General features: G+C 46.1%; 1 protein-coding gene across 2 annotated transcripts in view; it reads left to right on the top strand.

Annotated features, from left to right (window-relative positions):
* Window positions 1-1,496: 1,496 nt before the first annotated feature.
* Window positions 1,497-17,164, top strand: part of DPYD (dihydropyrimidine dehydrogenase) — a 660,046-nt gene continuing 644,378 nt past the window's right edge. For both annotated transcript variants that reach the window (XM_066246448.1, XM_066246450.1), the window contains exon 1: window positions 1,497-1,653. In XM_066246448.1, the coding sequence (XP_066102545.1) occupies window positions 1,615-1,653 (39 nt within the window). In that variant the 5' untranslated portion in view covers window positions 1,497-1,614. The remainder of the gene's footprint in view (window positions 1,654-17,164) is intronic.

Below are 17,164 nucleotides of genomic sequence, written 5' to 3' on the forward strand. Positions count from 1 at the left end.
AACCGGTGGGTGCATAAAGCGATTTCAGGACCTACCGTGTTCGTTCAACTGCCCTGTATTCTTGGCCGGTTACGTTTCAGTCCTGCACAAGGAACAGAATTTCCAGTTGGCAATCTCTTCCTGGAAGACAGACGTTCAACAATCTCCCTCAAATAAATAGGCAAGTAAAGTTTGACAGAGCTGGGCATGAAAAATCGGGTGTTATAAAAAAAAAAAAAAAAAAAAAAAAAGAACAGAGACAGGGTGAGTCTAATCTTGTCCCGTGGTGGGGATGGGTCCCGGAAGGCTTCTCTGACAACTAAAAGGATGAGTACATGTGAAGAGTCCTCCACGCGGAGGACACGTGCCCAGCGAGGAAAGCGGTTGGAGGATGAGAGATAGATGACTTTGTGGTTGGAAACCTAACCAGTCATGTCCAGAGTGGCCCTTGGAGAGCTTGGAGGAGGGGGGAAGGTGGCTTATTCAGAGGTGCATTGGTCTCGGTGGGGGAGAGGAGAGAGAGGTGTGGGGCACCAGGCTCCTCAAAGATGAGGTGGATGTCTGCTGGACTGACACCGTCTCTAAATGAAACCGGGGTCGAATATCCCAGGCGAGACCTAGAACCAAACACAACGACCAACTCTTCCAAAGAGCTTAACATTATAGAAAAAATTCTTTCTGAAAAGAGCCGTGAGAACGGACTGTTCTGAAAAAAAAAAAAAAAAATACAGCCTTGACTTTTTGCAGCGCCCACAGGCAGCAGTTACTGCTCCCTGCCCCCCGGGCTGCGGAAATGGAGGCTGGCCCAGCTCTCTCGCCCGCCGTGGCCCGGGGACTGTCCCCGAGGCGGTCACGTCCCGGGGGACCCCGCCAGGGCCTGCTGCACGCCGCGCAGGTCCTGCCCGCCTCCGGGTTGGATGGATGCAGAAGCCGCACTACGCTGTCTGTCCCCGAGGGGCTTTGAAACGCAGCATTTCTGCACCTCGCGGGGCGCGCGCGGAGGGAAAGGAAAGGAAAGGAGCAGTGTGTCCCCGGGAGCGCCGACCGCTGTCACCAGCAGTCCTGGGGGGCGGCCACCTCGGGTCCCCGCCTACCTAGCTCCGCCTTTCAGAGCGAAGGCCAGTCAGTCCCCGAGCGAATGCGCCCTGCGGCCCATTTTTCCGCCCGCGGAGGGACACCCAGAGGCCAGGCTGGGGGCGGGGACGGGCGGCGCGGGGCGAGGACCGGCCGGCACCCGAGTCTCTGGGCCGAGCGTGAAGCCCCGCCTCTGAGGGCGTGTCCTCCGTGCTAGCCCCGCCCCATGGGAACGGCCTGTCATCTAGCCTCGCCTCCAAGGGCGCGTCCTCCGTGATAACCCCGCCCCACAGGCACGACGTGCCATCTAGCCCCGCCTCCGAGGGCGTGTTCTCCACGCTAGCCCCGCCCCGAAGGCACAACCTGCCCTCTAGCTCCGCCCCTGGGCGTGTCCTCCCGTGCTCGCTCCGCCCCCAGCCGAGGGCGTCACGGCCCGTCCCGCCCCACGCCGCTGGCCCTGGTGTTTCCTCTTCCACTCGCGCTCGCGCAAGCAGTGCCTTCGGAGCCCGAGAACGCGCGGAGGAGGGTCTGTCTTCTGGACGCCGGACTGCAGCCGTTGCCATGGCCCCTGTGCTCAGCAAGGACGCGGCGGACATCGAGGTACGGACAGCGAGCCGGCTCCCCGGGGGGCGGGAGGCGTCCCCGCCGGTGGGGGGACAGGGAAGGCCCAGCGGCCAGCGCTGCACCCCGGGAGGAGCGGGAGACGCGGGGGCCGGGCCTCCGCGGGAGGTCTGCGTGGTGGCCGAGGGGTCCCACGCGAGCAGGAGGGGGTGCCCTGGTCGGAACCCGGCCTGTCCTCAGCGGCGTGACTGAGGGGGGCGGACTGCGAGCTGCAGACGGGTGGTCTCTGCAGGCACAGCGCCCCTGTCCGACCGTCCCCCCCCCCCCCGCTTCTCCCCTTCCGCCCCCCCCCCGCCTACTCTGGGGGCACCTGTCTGCTGCCCCCCACCTGCGACACCTGCATCCTGAGTGACTGCCGGGGGGGGGGGCACAAATCGTTCATTCCGGGTGGTCCCCGCCAGCGAGCCAGAGTGCCGTCCAGGAAATGACCACCCGTGGGGAGAAGGAAACAAAGTGTTGAGAACGCGATGAATTCAAGTTCAGCGTGGCTTTCTCCCCTCTCCACAGTGTTCGCTTTCCTCCCGCTGTTTCTGTAAAAATGTCACCTTGCTTTCCTGTGACTGGCAAGTCCTACCTGAAAGGACCGTGCCCTGAGAGTTCTCCCCAGAGGACCTTTCTGCAGGCGGCGAGCCGGGTTGAATTATAAACAGGGACTTCACTCCTACCTGCCCACCCGTGCCGGCCTTTCTGAGCTCAGGGACACTGCGGGGTAGCGTCTTGTTTGGGGCTTTTCTTTATGCGAGTCTCCTGCTCTGATAAGAGGTGGGTATGCACGCCTGCCTGTGTTTTCTTTAGAAATGACAAAAATTTTCCTTTCCCTGGTGCGTCCAGTGACTTAGGCAAAACTTTAAAACCACCTGTTTGCGGGGTGGCTGCTTCTGGCACGTTCCGCCTCCATTGTTGAGGGAAAGAACTTGGTCTTCTGCTGGGCGGGTGGCAGTCTTTGTTACCTCCAGACTCCATACCTGGGTTTGAGAAATCCGTTCTAGTAACAAGAGCCCAAGTATTTATATTTTGTGGGCCCCTCCAGTTAATTTACTCGTCGTTTTCTCTTGTGCATAATTGGCTTTTCCCTATGCATCAAGATGAGATATTGAACCCAGTACTTGTCAATGTGTGAGAAGGGTTAAAGAGACTTGATTTTTTATTTACATGATAGTCCTTTTAGTCCTTGTTACTTTGACCTAACCATATCCACCCCCCGCCCCGCCTTATTTATTCCCTAAGTCAATAATAATAGCAAAGTTCAGGCAAATACTGATTTTAGAAACAGTGTCAGGGCAGGGAGCTTTTGGATTTCAGAATGGTATGTTATCTGCTTAACTGGTTTCTTTCTCTGTCTCTCTTGCATTTGTCTTTGAAATCAGCTCTTAACCAGCTTACGCTGAGGGAGAAGATGTCAATGACATATAAGTGACTGGCTTACTGTCCTGTATTGTTTCAACCTAAGAAGTCCAAGCCGTCACACTCACTCTCCTCCATCTACCTGGAGTCTGTATGATGTTATTTCTAACCTAGAATAGCGATACACAAGGTTTTTCAGCATTTAGGCAGTTCAGATACGCAGCACTTTAATCAGTAACATCTTTGATCAATCACAGTGCCTTACTTTTCCCTCTAATACCCGTGATTCATGGGCTAGAATAGCATGAAAGACCATGAAATTAATCATTAAAGTATAATGCAGTGAAGAAAAATGCCTTAAGCCTAGAGGAACATGTTCAGGCATAGATGTCTCAGTTGATCCTGTTGGCTCACACAAGTTCACTTTTGTTTGAAGAATCGGAATGAATGATGAAAACTCAGTAAAGCAAAAATGCATGCGTTGCATAATTGCTTTCCTTGAGTGAATTGATTAAACCCATTGTCTAGAGGTCATTGTGACTGTGACCACGAACTTCATCTCAAATACATGGGGAAGCAAGTAAGCTTTAAAAAATTTTGTCAGTATGGGCCTGACCCGTGGATGTGCAGTGGATAAGGCACCAGTTTGGAGCGCTGAGGTCCCTGGTTCAAAACCAGGGGCTTGCCCGGTCAAGGCACATATGGGAAGCAACTTCTCTGGGCTAATGCTCCCTGCTCCTCCCCCCCTCCTCTCTCTCTCTCTCTCTCTCTCTCTCTCTCTCTCTTTCCCCTTCTCTCTAAAATCAATCAATAGAAATTTAAAAAGTAATTACCGGTATGAAACAGAAAACGTTCAGTTGATGAATGTGAAAAGCACAGAAGGTGTTGGAGGCAGTGATTTAATTTTCCCCGAAAGCTACCTATAGACCTTAGGTCGCCGTGATGCGGTCAAGACCTCTCTTTGCTTCTGAGGAAAAAGATTATTGAGGTCTAAACAGTTGCTTTGTGTGCTTCATAATTTCTAACCTCGATCCAATATCACGTCAAGGTTGAAGGGTTGGGGGCATGAAAAAGAATCAGAAGGTCACCCAACTCCAAAACTGGGATGCCCTGGGGCTGGAAGGTAGGCGTAGTAGGTCACAGACACTCCGCAGCAGACCCTAGCTCATAGACTCGGAAGCTGGCATTGTGGTAATGGGAGAAGTTCCCTGGGAAGGCAGTTTTTCCCCCAGACACTTTCGTGTGGCTCAGAGCCGGACACTGAGATCTGCTTCCACCCATTGTTAGCCCCGCAACTCCAGGCAAGTTACTCAGCTTCTCTAGTCATACTTGCATCATCTGTTAAGTGAGGAAAATAAAGGTAATTAGCAAATGTCAAAATATGGTATTTCCTTTTCAAAAGAGGACAAACATGTTTAAAAATATAGAAAACTAAAAAAAAAAACAAAAAAACCCAAAAAAATATATAGAAAACTCTGGAAAATCAATGCCAATGAAATGATTAGTATTCTAACGTTCACTAACTATAGCTGTATACTTTTTTTTTTTCTTAGAGAGAGAGTGAGACAGACAGAAAGGGAGAGAGTTGAGAAGCATCAACTCGTAGTTTCTGACTTTAGTTGTTTGTTGATTGCTTTCTCAAAAGTGCCTTGACGGGGTGGTGATGGTGCAGGGGGGTGGGGCTCCAGCCAAACCAATGAGCCCTTGCTCAAGCCAACGACCTTGGGCTTCCTGCCAGCGACCATGGGGTCATGTCGATGATGCCATGCTCAAGGTGGTGACCCCGCGTTCAAGCCGGATGATACCGTGCTCAAGTCGGTGACCTCAGGGTTTTTGAACCTGAGTCCTCAGCATCCCAGGTCAGCTCTCTGTCCCCTGTGCCACCACCTGGTCAGGCTGTAGCTGTGTACTTTTAAACCTTATTTGACTTTGTGAGCTCACTTTTAGGATACGCAGCTGAATTTTGTTAAGCATGACTTTTAAATACAAATTCAAAGGTTTCTTATCTTATTTTCTAAGAAAGGTTTCAAAGAATACCACTCTCAGACATTGACCTCCTTCCCTTCACAGTACTTGATTTAGTTTAAATTGGTAACTGGTATAATATCAGCATATTGAAAATTGAGTAAAAATGACTTTGGAAGAGATTACTTTTGTTCAGCGCCATGTTCTCCTCCCACTGACATGGATGATTGAGGATAGACAATAGAAGTATAGCAAAGCTCACCCTGGCCAGTTAGCTCAGTTGGTTAGAGTGTGATCTCAATTCACCAAGGTTGTGGGTTTGATTCCAGGTCTGGTCACATACAAGAATCAACCAATGCATGCAGGAACAAAGTGGAACAACAAATCAGTGTATCTCTCTCTCTCTTTCTCTCTCTCTCTCTCCCCCTCTCCCTCTCTTCCTTTCTCTCCCTCAAATCAATTTTTTAAAAACAGTCTAGCCTGACCTGTGGTGACACAGTGGATGAAGCATCAACCTGGAATGCCGAGGTCACCAGTTCAAAACTCTGGACTTGCCTGGTCAAGTCACATGTGGGAGTTGATGCTTCCTGCTCCACCCCCCTTCTCTCTCACCCTCTTTCTCTCCCCTCTCTAAAAGGAATAAATAAAAAATCTTAAAAAAAAGGTCTATCTAAAGAAAAACGTATGTTTTTAACTCTTTGAGTACTAGTAATTTTGGTAAACATTTGCAGCCAAACTAAATTGCTACCTTCCCTTCTACAGCCTCCTCAAGCACAAGTCAGGGTCTGTCCTTTGCCGTATCAGGTAGCGAACAATAAATGGTGATAAACTCATTTCCAGTTTACCCTGAATAAAAAGGGATCTCGGCTCCTTGTCCACAAAATCACCATGCATTTCCAGTCAAAGAAAAGCAGTTTCAAATGACTTATTCTATGGATTCTATTCACTGGAGAAGATAATGGGGAGTTTTCTGTGTTTCTGAAATAAGAAAATAAGATAAAATGGTAGATTTGGAAAAAGGGGCCAAAATGGAAACAATTTGGAGAAAGTGAATTTTAAGGAGCGTTTTGACAAAAGAAAAGACATGAGTTACAAATTGGCAGAGAGAGCTGAATCAGATGATGTCAGAATACCCTTTGTCCTAACTGCTTTTGCCCCTAGGGAGGGAAGCAGGTCCTGGATTCAGAGGAGCAAGGGAAGATCCAGCTTTGCAGAAGCCCTGCTTGTTTATTTACTTAAACTTAGGAGGTTTGTACCCTGTGTACAAGGAACAGCCCTTTCTTGTCTGTTACTGGCCAGGCGCCACAGATCTACAAAAATCGAAGGCTTTCAGTTTTTTCTTTTACTTTTAAGACTTTAAACCTGTTTTGTGAATCTGAGTTGTCCTCCCTCCCCTCCTTCATACTGCCCCGGGACCATACTTAGTTTTACTTTAAAGAATTTCTTCTTTCTCAGGAATTTATCCGGGTAGTACAAATATGTCTGATTATGTGATTTAGAGAGTTGGCCTCATTCCAGTGATATCTTTGTAGGTTAAGGGACTTCAAATTTCTACAATTAAATATGTCATATATATATATATATATATATATATATATATATATATATATATATATATATTTCAATACAGTTAAAAAGAAATTTTACTTCCTACCCATGAATTCAGAGGGCTGGGTTTAGTAGTTTAATTGAAAACTGTGAGATTAATGACTAATGATGACTCTGTCACTAGGGAGATTTTTAGTTTGGGTCTGCTTTCTCTGAACCCTAGCAGGTAGCGTTGACTGATGGCTTAATTGTAACAATGTGCTGGAATTCAGTAGCCTCCTTGCTTACGTTCTGGAAGAAAACTCCAGTTTTTGGAAAGGTAGACATTTACTTACTATAAAGAGTTAGTAAAAATTTCAGGAAGGTCTCTAGAGTCAAAAAATGCTGAAATAATTGCATTATCTTTAGGGAGTCATATCTTTCCTTAACTATACTGCTCACAAAATTTAGGTGATATTTCAAAATGAATATGAAGTGATAATAAAAAAAGAAGCATTTGACATTTTTTATTAAACAAGAACGTCAGAAAAGCAAAGGACAAGTCAAAGAAAGGTGTTTGATTATGCAAATGAGATGCAAAACCAACTTTGATTTCAGTGAAAACGCGCCGTGCAAAAGGCTGAGAGCCCTGGAGTGTCTGCACGGTCCCTGATCCCCTGATTTTTGTGAGCAGTGTATTTAAATGCAGCCTTGTCACCAAACTCTGGATATAAACGGGCAAGAACCCTGAAAAGTAGATGTTCCCATAAGGTAGACTTGTCTGGTCGCTGTGGGAGAATAAGTAGCATAATCTTAAAAACACCAACATGAGAGACAATGCGACTGAAAAAAATTAAGTAATGAAATAATAATGAGAAAGAAGTAGGACAGTAGATACATACGGGGCAGGCATGATTGTGCTAAAGAGGTGATTGGAAAAGAAGTTGGTGATTGGAAAGGAAGTTGGTGATTGCCCTTTCTACCTTTCAGCCGAATGGATACAGGGAGCGATAGGGGCCAAAAACCTTTAGTCCCTAACCCTTTGAGCAGTGCTCATGTTCATGTACGTCCTCGTGCCTCCACATCATCCAGAGGACGAGCACACATGTCCATCTTTAAACTTTGAGCTGGAGATTCGTGAGAATTACATGAGATAACAAAAATTTTTATTTTAAATATGTGTAAGGCAAGATTAAAAAAAGGCAAATATATGTTTTTCTTGTTTCCATAAATTGGTTATTAAACAAACATGATTTTAAGTTAATAAAACTGTAACTGGAACTAATTTTATTTTTTGAAAAAAAAAAACAAAAACAAATTCACTCCCAGGAGTCAGCGAGCATGAAAAAAATCTTACTGCTCAAAGGGTTAAAACTCTAAGAAAAATTCTTTTATCGATACACTGTCTTTTTCTTTTTTTTTCCTGTGGGAGAGAGAGAGAGGGACAGAGAGAGAGAGAGAGAGACAGATAGGGACAGGCAGGAAGGGAGAGAGATGAGTAGCATCAATTCTTCCTGTGGCACCTTACTTGTTCATCGATTGCTTTCTCATATGTGCCTTGACGGAGGGGGGGGGGCAACAGCAGAACGAATGACCCCTTGCTCAAGCCAGTGACCTTGGGCTTCAATCAAGCAACCTTCAGGCTCAAGCCAGTGACCATAGGGTCATATCTATGACCGCATGCTCAAGCTGGATGAGCCCACGCTCAAGCTGGTGACCTCGGGGTTTCAAACTTGGGTCCTCTGAGTCCCAGGCTGATACTCTATCCACTGCGCCACCGCCTGGTCAGCCTTTACCCTGCCTTGATTCAGAGACATTTAATAAGGCATTCTAAGATGGTAAATTGATCTACAATCAGGATTTTAATTTTTGAATGTGACGGGTTTACCTTCTGGATTTCATTTGCTCTTAATCTTCTGTGTCAAGATAGGAGGAGTTTTGGGGCCTCACACATCAACAGTATGGATGTCCACAGATATTCTGTAGCCAGTTACACTACCGAGATAACTCTTTCCTGTAGTTTATAATTATTATGCCTTCCATTGCTTTTAACCCTTTGAGTAGTGAGTTTTTTGTCAATCCTTTGAGTGAGGACACACATGAACGTTCGTACTACTCAAAGGATTAATTAGCTTGTTACACTAGCAGGTATGAGACATCTGCATTTAACTCAATGTATAACTTTTCTTTTAGACTGAACAGGTACCGATTCATGTTAGGAACTTAGTTCTTTTGCATAAAGTTATTTTCATATTTCACAGCATGAGGCTTCATTCCATCATTTAAAAAATAGAAAGCCTCATATTAAAACAGGCCTGGGTTCAAATGCTGGCTCTATTTTTTTTTTTTTTATTTGTGTGACGGTGGTCCAGTCCTTTCCTGGACTGTCATGTCTTATTCTGTCAGTGGGATTTAATCTTGATTATTTCATATAGTAGCTGCAAGGGTTAATTGGAGTCATGTACATATGATGCCTCAGATAGCATCTGTCACATAGAATGTATGCTTTTTCAATGGCTGCAATACTTTTAAATATTATTGCACACATCATGCGTGTTGCATAAACATCATTTGGGTAGAATGTTGTTCAACTCCAAGAATTAACTAGTGGTGTCAAAGTCTGTTAAAGCATGTGAGGGAGGGGAGAGTTAATGTAGTTGAAAGAATTAGGAAGGAGGCTCATAATAAATTCAAAAGGGTTGCAGCTCAGTCTTGTGGGAAATTTCCTGAATTCTCCTTGTCAGTTTTACCGAGATGGGGCAGCCTCTGAAATTCAGGTCAAATTAAAGAACCTCACTCATCATTTTGCTTTTTATTTCTATTTCAAAAAGTGTATTTTAATGCCCTCTGTATCTCCAACCTTCTCGTGTTAGCTGCAGGAGATTCGAAGGCAGTAGTTGATACACACTGGTCTGCACAGGACTTCCACGTCTAACACAGGAAGGAATAAGACTCACACCAGGGCTCACAGCCCCCCACCCCCGACTTGACTGTTTCACTGCAGTGGATGGACTTTTCAGTGCTTTCCTGAGCGGTTTTTGAGACTAGATCAGGACCAGTACGCTGGTGAAAATTTCTTCTTGGCATTCTCAATGATACTGTTTAGAAGGGATTTGAAGGTATCCTTTTCTGAAAAGAAATTCCAACACAATTAGTTTTTCTTAAAACAAAAACACAAATGATATTTATGTACAAACTGGACGAAGCTTCACTTTCTCTAAGCAAGTGCATTAGCTTCACAGAAAGTTTCTTCCTAGACTTTTAAGCATCCCTGTGCACACTGTACTTGTTCATAACTGCCCCCCCTTTTTAAGTCTGGGAAGGGGAAGGAGAAGGTGATCAACCTACTTCACACCAAGAAAAGGAAAGGTAAATCATGTCCTTTCTGAACTGATTTAAATAATACACTTTTTTTTTGCACTAGATTATCCTGATTTTATTTCTTTGAGAATTTCGGCTTGGTTGTGTCATTGTGTTTGCACTGTCTGTCCTCTACCTCGATCGTGGTAATTAAAGAGACGATCTGTGTCCCTACCTCCCAGGTGCTTGGAAATTGATATTATGAGTGCTTATGAATGTCCCCTGGAGGCACTCCTGACTGGGCCACTTTGAAGAAAAATCTCTTCATCAATAATGAAGCCCCGAGGGCCACTTCTCAAGGGACCCACACAAAATTACCTGTCAACTCCAGGCCTGATTTATACAGATGGCGTTCCCTCTGGTCCGCGTTTCATTACCCACCCGCGCGGGCACTCTCCTGAGCCGCCTGGCCCCTCCCCCTGCACCTCCTGTCTGTCCTCAGACTTCACCTCCCAGTTTTCAGCTGCTTGTACCTTCCCAGGGCTGTTCCATCTAAGTGGATCTTTGTGAAATCTTTCCGAATGATACTGGAAGTGGACTGGAGTGAACAGGCTGGAACTTCAGAAGTGTTGGTCTTCACTTTGCAGGTCGCCTGAAAATCTTCAGCAGAACAATAGCAGAGAAGGCATATTTATCATACCTTAATTACAATAACTCATATTTCCAGGTTAGGGGCCAAGCCGGGGGGTGTTTTGGCTTCGTGTGTGTGGGACTCCTTGCTCTCTGACCTTGTGGGAATTATTCAGCCTCTGTGAAAAGGTCCCTGATTCCTCAGCGAGTGTGCTGTCCATCAGTCTTTTAAGGATGGGTTGTAATAAAACAGGGCAGTGGTGAGATTGTTTGGGAATGTGAACGTGTTAAGGAAACGCAGAAGTGGTGGTGTCATAGCTACTCTAGTGGTTCACGGTGCCAGGTAGGATTAAGTGTCCCATTTATTTACACCAGCTGTAAGGATTTGATAGATCTAGCCTCTGGTCGAACCTGCTTCCTTTTCTCTTTAAATCAAATGAATAAGCAAATCTAAGTCTCTCCTGGGCACAGGGAAAAAGTCTGTTTCTTCTACACGTGGTTGGAGTTCTGTAAGGGTTATTTATTAACTGGAGTTAATGTATATATGTTCATAGTTTATGTCTCTAGGATAAGATTTTCTTAGTTAGGAATTAAGACCAGAAATTCCCCTCCCCCCCCCCAAAAAAATACATAATGTACTTGCTAAGTCCTTTTATTCAGTGTATTTGTTAGTTGATAATTGACAGTGGAAACCAGAGTACAGATGGTCGGGTCCCCAAACCCACAGGGAATTCCAGCTATCTTCCTCTGACTCCTAGGTCCACCGTGACCCAAAAGCTCTGAGGAATCTCTTTTAAGTATTCTCCAATGGAAAATATTGGGGAGTTCTGGAGTAAAACACTTCAAATCTTCAATAATTCAAAAAGGAAAGGCAATTCAGTTCACTTCACAGACCTCTCGGGTTAACACGTAACAACTTGCACATCAAAATACTTCTTTTGGAGTTCATCTTCATTCAACCTTTTTTTAGTCCTTTGATTTAATTTTTAAGTTATTTTTCATGATCATTACAGATGATTTAAACCATGCAGACAAAGGTGAAGAAAAGACCCCAAACATAGAGTCACACCACCCAAAACAACCAGGCTGAAAGGAGATTGTCCTTTATTTCCTTATACACAACGGTTTTTCCCCTAAATAGCTTTAATCGTAAACAATTTTATACTTGCTCTCTAATCCGATCAGAAATAACTGCTCACATTCTTACTAACTTTTAAAATAGTTTTATACAGCAGCATGAGATTCCTTGGGAGTGGAGGTACCAAAATTTATTGAGCGCTTGCCTTTGTTATCAGACATTTACTTTGTTTTTAATAGTAGTTATTAGGAATAATGTTTCGGCCTGACCTGTGGTGGTACAGTGGATCAAGTGTCGACCTGAAATGCTGAGGTCGCTGGTTCAAAACCAGTCAAAGCACATATGTGAATTGATGCTTCCTGCTCATCCCCCCCCTCTTTCTCTCTCTCTCTGTCTCTCTTCTCTAAAAAAAATGAATAATAATAAAAAAAGAATGTTTCAACTTTTTTTTGCTGAAAGCAAAAATTATTAAATATGTGCTAATGTCAGACTATCATGGGCTCCGGTGAAAGTAAACAAAAATAAAATGACGCAGAATGGTTGGCGGGGACTTCTTTCTATGTGGCAGTCAGAGAAGGCTTCCTAGTGGAGGTGACATTGAACTCTACCTGAAAGGCCAGAAGCCCGCAAGTGTCTTTGGAGGAAGATGAGAAGGCAGACCTAAGAGGTGAGATTGAATTGAGGCTGAGGAGCAAAAGGAAGGAGCTGGTGTGGGGAAGATAGAGGTGTTGTATTTGGTGGCATTCGGTGTGAAATTTCTGCTCCATACCGAAGTCCAGCTGTCAGATAGCAGCTGGCAAGAAGCAGGTGGAGGCTCAGACGTTGTTGATGTAAAAATGGTGTTTGCAGTCCTGGGGCTAAGGCCGCTGAGAGATGGAGGACCTAGGCAAGGCCCTGGGGGTTTAGACTTCGCAAAGAGCAGAAAGAGACTCTGATATCAGAGAAACCAAGGGAGGAGGGGAAGGTCACAGTCAGTTCTCCTTATTGAGGCCGAGAGGGTAAGACGGACCAGGGCATCAAAAGTCCTTCTTGTTTGTTACTCTGGAGACATGGTGAGCTTGTGGACCGTGTGAACGGAGGAAGGAGCCCGATAAAACTGGGCGGGGAAGAGAACAGGGTATCCGGAAGTGAGGCGACACTAGAAAACTGGGGAAGCGTCAGGAGGAAGACCCTGGCGGGAGGGGTGGGAGGGGGAGACAGAGCCTCTCCATATATTGAGGGAAGAGGTCCAGTAGGAAGAGACAGTGGTGTCTGGGACTTGGAGGAGACCGTCACCTGTATCAAAGGATTCTTCCAGTGAGAGGGAATGGGGTGGACAGTTCTAAGAAGCCTTGGGGCAGGGTGCCAGGCAGAGGCTCGTATGTTAGGTGGTGGGAGGATGAAGGCAAGGAGTTCTCATCGGAAGGTTTTTATTTGCTCAACAGAGTGTGAGGCAAGATCGCTGAGGCTACGAGGAGAACAGGATAGAGAGTTGAAGAGAAGTTGAAAGTATGAATAGGCATTCTGGAAAGGGAGGAAGGAAATACTGTATTTCCTCATGTATGAGACACACACTTTTTGGAAAATTTGGGGTCTAGAAATTGGGTGCGTCTTCTACCACGGTTGTGGGTTTTTTTTACTTGCATTTCCCACTTTTCCCCACTTGGTTTTTGCGCTCATTGTTGAAGACAGCGATTCGTCATCAGACACAGACGAGGACAAGCTAATGGTTGGGACTTTAGACAGCAACAAGAAGCTGTATGAATTTTATGATGAATACAACTTGGGTTCAATCACTTTATGTAATACTTTTTTTTTTCTTCAAATTTCGGACCCCATAATTAAGGTGTGTCTTATACGCGAGAGGGTCTTAGTGAGGAAGCATAAGAGGGTGTCAAGCCCTGTTTGCTTTCTCTTCCGAATCTGTCCAGAGAACATGAGAGCCGTGAACGGACGTGTGGGTTCTTCAGCCATCTCTGTCGCTTGGGTTCAAAATAGTTAAAGAGATGGGCTTCATCAGGCTAACGAGTTATTGCCGTATTGCCTGCGCAATTACGTCAGATGAAAAAGGAGAGAGGGACGTGGAACTGAGGGGCCTCTGGAGGAATCAGGGTGGTTGGTCCTGGAGTCCACCCGGAGGGACTCGGGGTGGAAGGGAAGGGCGGGCAGCGCGGATGCCAGGGGCGAGCTCGGTGGATCGGTGGTCTCCAGGAGGTCGAAGAGTTTGGGGAAGGGGGAAGGCGTGTAAGGGGTCAAGATTGGAGTGATATGTTTGAAGTAAAGCTTTTGGAGATGATGCAGTAATTAATTAATAGCAAGGTCAAGGGAGATGGGGGCTGGGTGAGGCTGTGAAAGGGAAAAGAAAAATATTGGTGGTGGGACGGTTAGTTACCGAGGAGGCGGACGCTGGATGGTCTCGGTGGTGCGGGAAGTCACTGGAGTGGGCAAAGAATGAAGGGCCGTGGACGACAGGCAGATTCTCACTGAGTTTGGGCAGAGGGTGGTGTGTGGACCAAGGGGTCGGTAGGTGTTACAAGGGGGAGGACGCGGAGGACGGCTGTTGGGAACACACCCAAGGAAAGACGGCCTAAGGTCAGGGAGGTGGAGAGTGGAGTGATGTATCCACCAGCCCGGAGATGGCAAGGATTGTCAGCAAACCCCCAGAATCTGGAGGGACAATGAACGGTTGTCCCCTACGGGTCTCAGAGGAAGTAGCGCCCCATTGACACTTGAATGTCACACTTCTAGCTTCCAGAACTGGGAAACAGCACCTTTATGTTGTTTTAAGCCACCCAGTTTAGGGTAGCCTTCTATGGTGGTCCTAGCAAATGAATGTGGATTTTGGTGTGAATTGCCAAGAAGTGGGGCTCTGTGTGGAAGAAGGAAGGAAAGGAGGGAAAACACAGGATGTGAAAGAGTGGGTCTATGCTGTGAGTGCACAAAACGAGTTATTCCTGATTATTGTATTACTACTCATTAATCATTGTATCATTTATTTGTCTTGCAACAGTAAACCTGCTTTTGCCAACGCCTGCATTTGGAAGCAGAGACAGTGAGGATAGAGATGTAACTAACGCATGTGAAGAGGGAAGACCTTGATTAAATTCAGATTCACAGTTTAAGGAAGTAATTAGGTTAAATGTTATAATATCTTTTTAGAGGCGGAACCGTGCTGTTGAAGCCCCCGCTCTGCCCGTTTTTGGTTTTGTTTAAAAACTAGAGATCACAGTCCCTGTGGGTGTGTCCACATCCTAGAGTTACTCTTTGGAACAAATGAATTGAGGACAGTTCCAACCAGCGTCTGTTGGCTGACAGATGTGCACAGTCCTTGTATGAGAGGAAAAGATGTTTATTATCAAATACAGTGGAGAGGCAAGTAGGAAACTTAAAAAAATCCACACTAAAAATTAAACATGTATTTTTACATTATGCCTTCATTCAATGTTGGAAGCAATGGGTAAGTGTCTGCTACAGCCCAGGCAGCTCACGGACTGCCTGCGTGTGGACTGCCCAGAAAGATAAATGTGTCTCTGCTAGATGAGCTTATGATACCAGCACGGAATCTGAGGCAAATTCACAAAAATAACTATCAATCAAGACCGAAGTTGAAAAGTGCTTGGTGGTGGTGGGGGAGGGGGGGGCAACGGTTCAGAATTAAAATAGGCAGGTGATAAATTGACATTCATACAGCTTAATGATTCGGTTTTACACTGTTATTTTGGTTTTATAGAAATGACAGTAGAGGAATTCATGTAAGTTTTGTCACAATCTCCTCCCACCCTCATCCCCATCTCCTGTAATTCATGGGCCGTGGATTATTAGATGTCTTTTTCCTGAGGCAGGCGGAGGGGACGGGGCTGTCCCGGCTGAAGTGGGTCAAGTGTAAGACAGGTGTGGGGGTCCCGGGGCCGGCAGAGTGGTGAATGTGAGTCTGTACACTCATAGCCTCTTTTCCCTGCTGCCTTACTTCAAAACACCGTCCAGCCTTACGCAGATGTCTCCTTTCAGAAATGACGAGGCCAAGGGCGTAGAAAGGTAGAATGGTGTGATTAAAGTCAGTGGTGAACCTGAGACCAAAACCTGCAAAGATGAGCCCCATTTTACCTGACTGCTTATTCAGATATTAAAATACAGTGGATAGAGCGTAGGCCCAGAATATGGACATCCCAGGTTCCATCCCAGGTCAAGGCACACATGAGAAGCGACCATCTGCTTCTCTCCCCTTCCCTCTCCCCCTCTCTCTTTCATTACCTCCCACAGCCAGTGGCTTGACTGGTTCGAGCACCCGCCTCAGGCACTGAGGATAGCTTGGTTGGTTTGAGCATCGGCCCCAGAAGAGGTTGCCAGGTGGATCCCAGACAGGGCACATGTGGGAGTCTGTCTCTCTATCTCCCCTCCTCTCACTTAAAAGAAAAAAAAAATGCATAACATGAACTTGAGAAATCCAAGAAGAAGAGGAGTGGGAAGTTCTTCAAACACGACCTCATTTTCCTTCCTTGTGTGCTTTCACCAAGTTTCTCTACAAGACGCTGTATATTCAGGTCCTCAAAGAGTCCTTCAGGTGTGTGAGCAGAGCGAGGTGTGAAGGGCTTCCAGTCCACGGGCCAGAGGGTTGCAGTGGACGGAGCTCACGACACGCCGTCAGTCACTGCTCAGCGTGGTGTCAGCTGACCAGCCCTGCCCTTTGCCGGGCCCCTTTGACCTCCGACAGGGCAGATTCTGTACTTGCTGGGGAAAGTAGGAAAGAGAAACCGGCAGAGAGGACTGCAAGACTGAAGCTGGTGTTGGGGTCCTGTGTATTCTTGTTTAGTTTCCCATCATTTCTCTGTATTTAGACATGCGTTACAAAAATGTGATTCACTGGGCACCTTGACTGAGGGACATTTCCCTTTTGCATTTGACTTGCATTGAGTGCAGCAATGGGCTGTTATCACAAGGATGATGTCACCGGTCAAGATGACCAGTTCACATTTGAGGATTTTATTTTTAAATGTCATTATTACCAAGGCTATCATCTACGACTAACTTCTATTAGCCTGCCCTAGCCCTTCCTTGCCCACTGGCCTCGTCAGTGCCAGACCGCTAGTTTGAATGAATTCTGCCACAGGGCAGATACTTAGAGGCACACATTCTGTAATTATGACTTGTACTGCACTATTCCAAAGGTACCGACCGGTTGGTCTTCTCTCTTCATCTGAAAACGAGACGAACCAGGAAATCTGTGAATATTTTCGTTTTGCAACTTAAAAATACATATGCTGCCATGAAAACCTTTGGTTTAGGTGAATTAACATCTGGGCTTGATGACTAATTCTTTGAGTCCGCTTTTCTCGGACAATGAAGCTGCACCGACTGGTTACAAGAGTTCTCTCGCAATTACTCAGTCTCACCAGGGCCTTTTCGTACCCACGGAAACTGTTCGGGTTGACATGGGGACTCCGAGTTCCTTCCATCATTACGAAGGTGCTGTCGCTGAAGTGTGGCGGTCACCTTGCTGCTGCCCAGTGAGTCCTGTGGGATAATCTCTGACTTCTCCCGTGGTGTCGTTAAGTGTAGTCCAACTTTTAGTAGTAGAATGAATGCACAGGATAAAGATAAATTAAGTAAGAAGAGCTTTTTAGGAAAAGCACTGGTGCCCCTTACTGATCTTCCCAGGAATGTGCGGCG

The sequence above is a fragment of the Saccopteryx bilineata genome, chromosome 11 (assembly GCF_036850765.1).
Source record: "Saccopteryx bilineata isolate mSacBil1 chromosome 11, mSacBil1_pri_phased_curated, whole genome shotgun sequence".
In the NCBI taxonomy this organism is placed as follows: Eukaryota; Metazoa; Chordata; class Mammalia; order Chiroptera; family Emballonuridae; genus Saccopteryx; species Saccopteryx bilineata.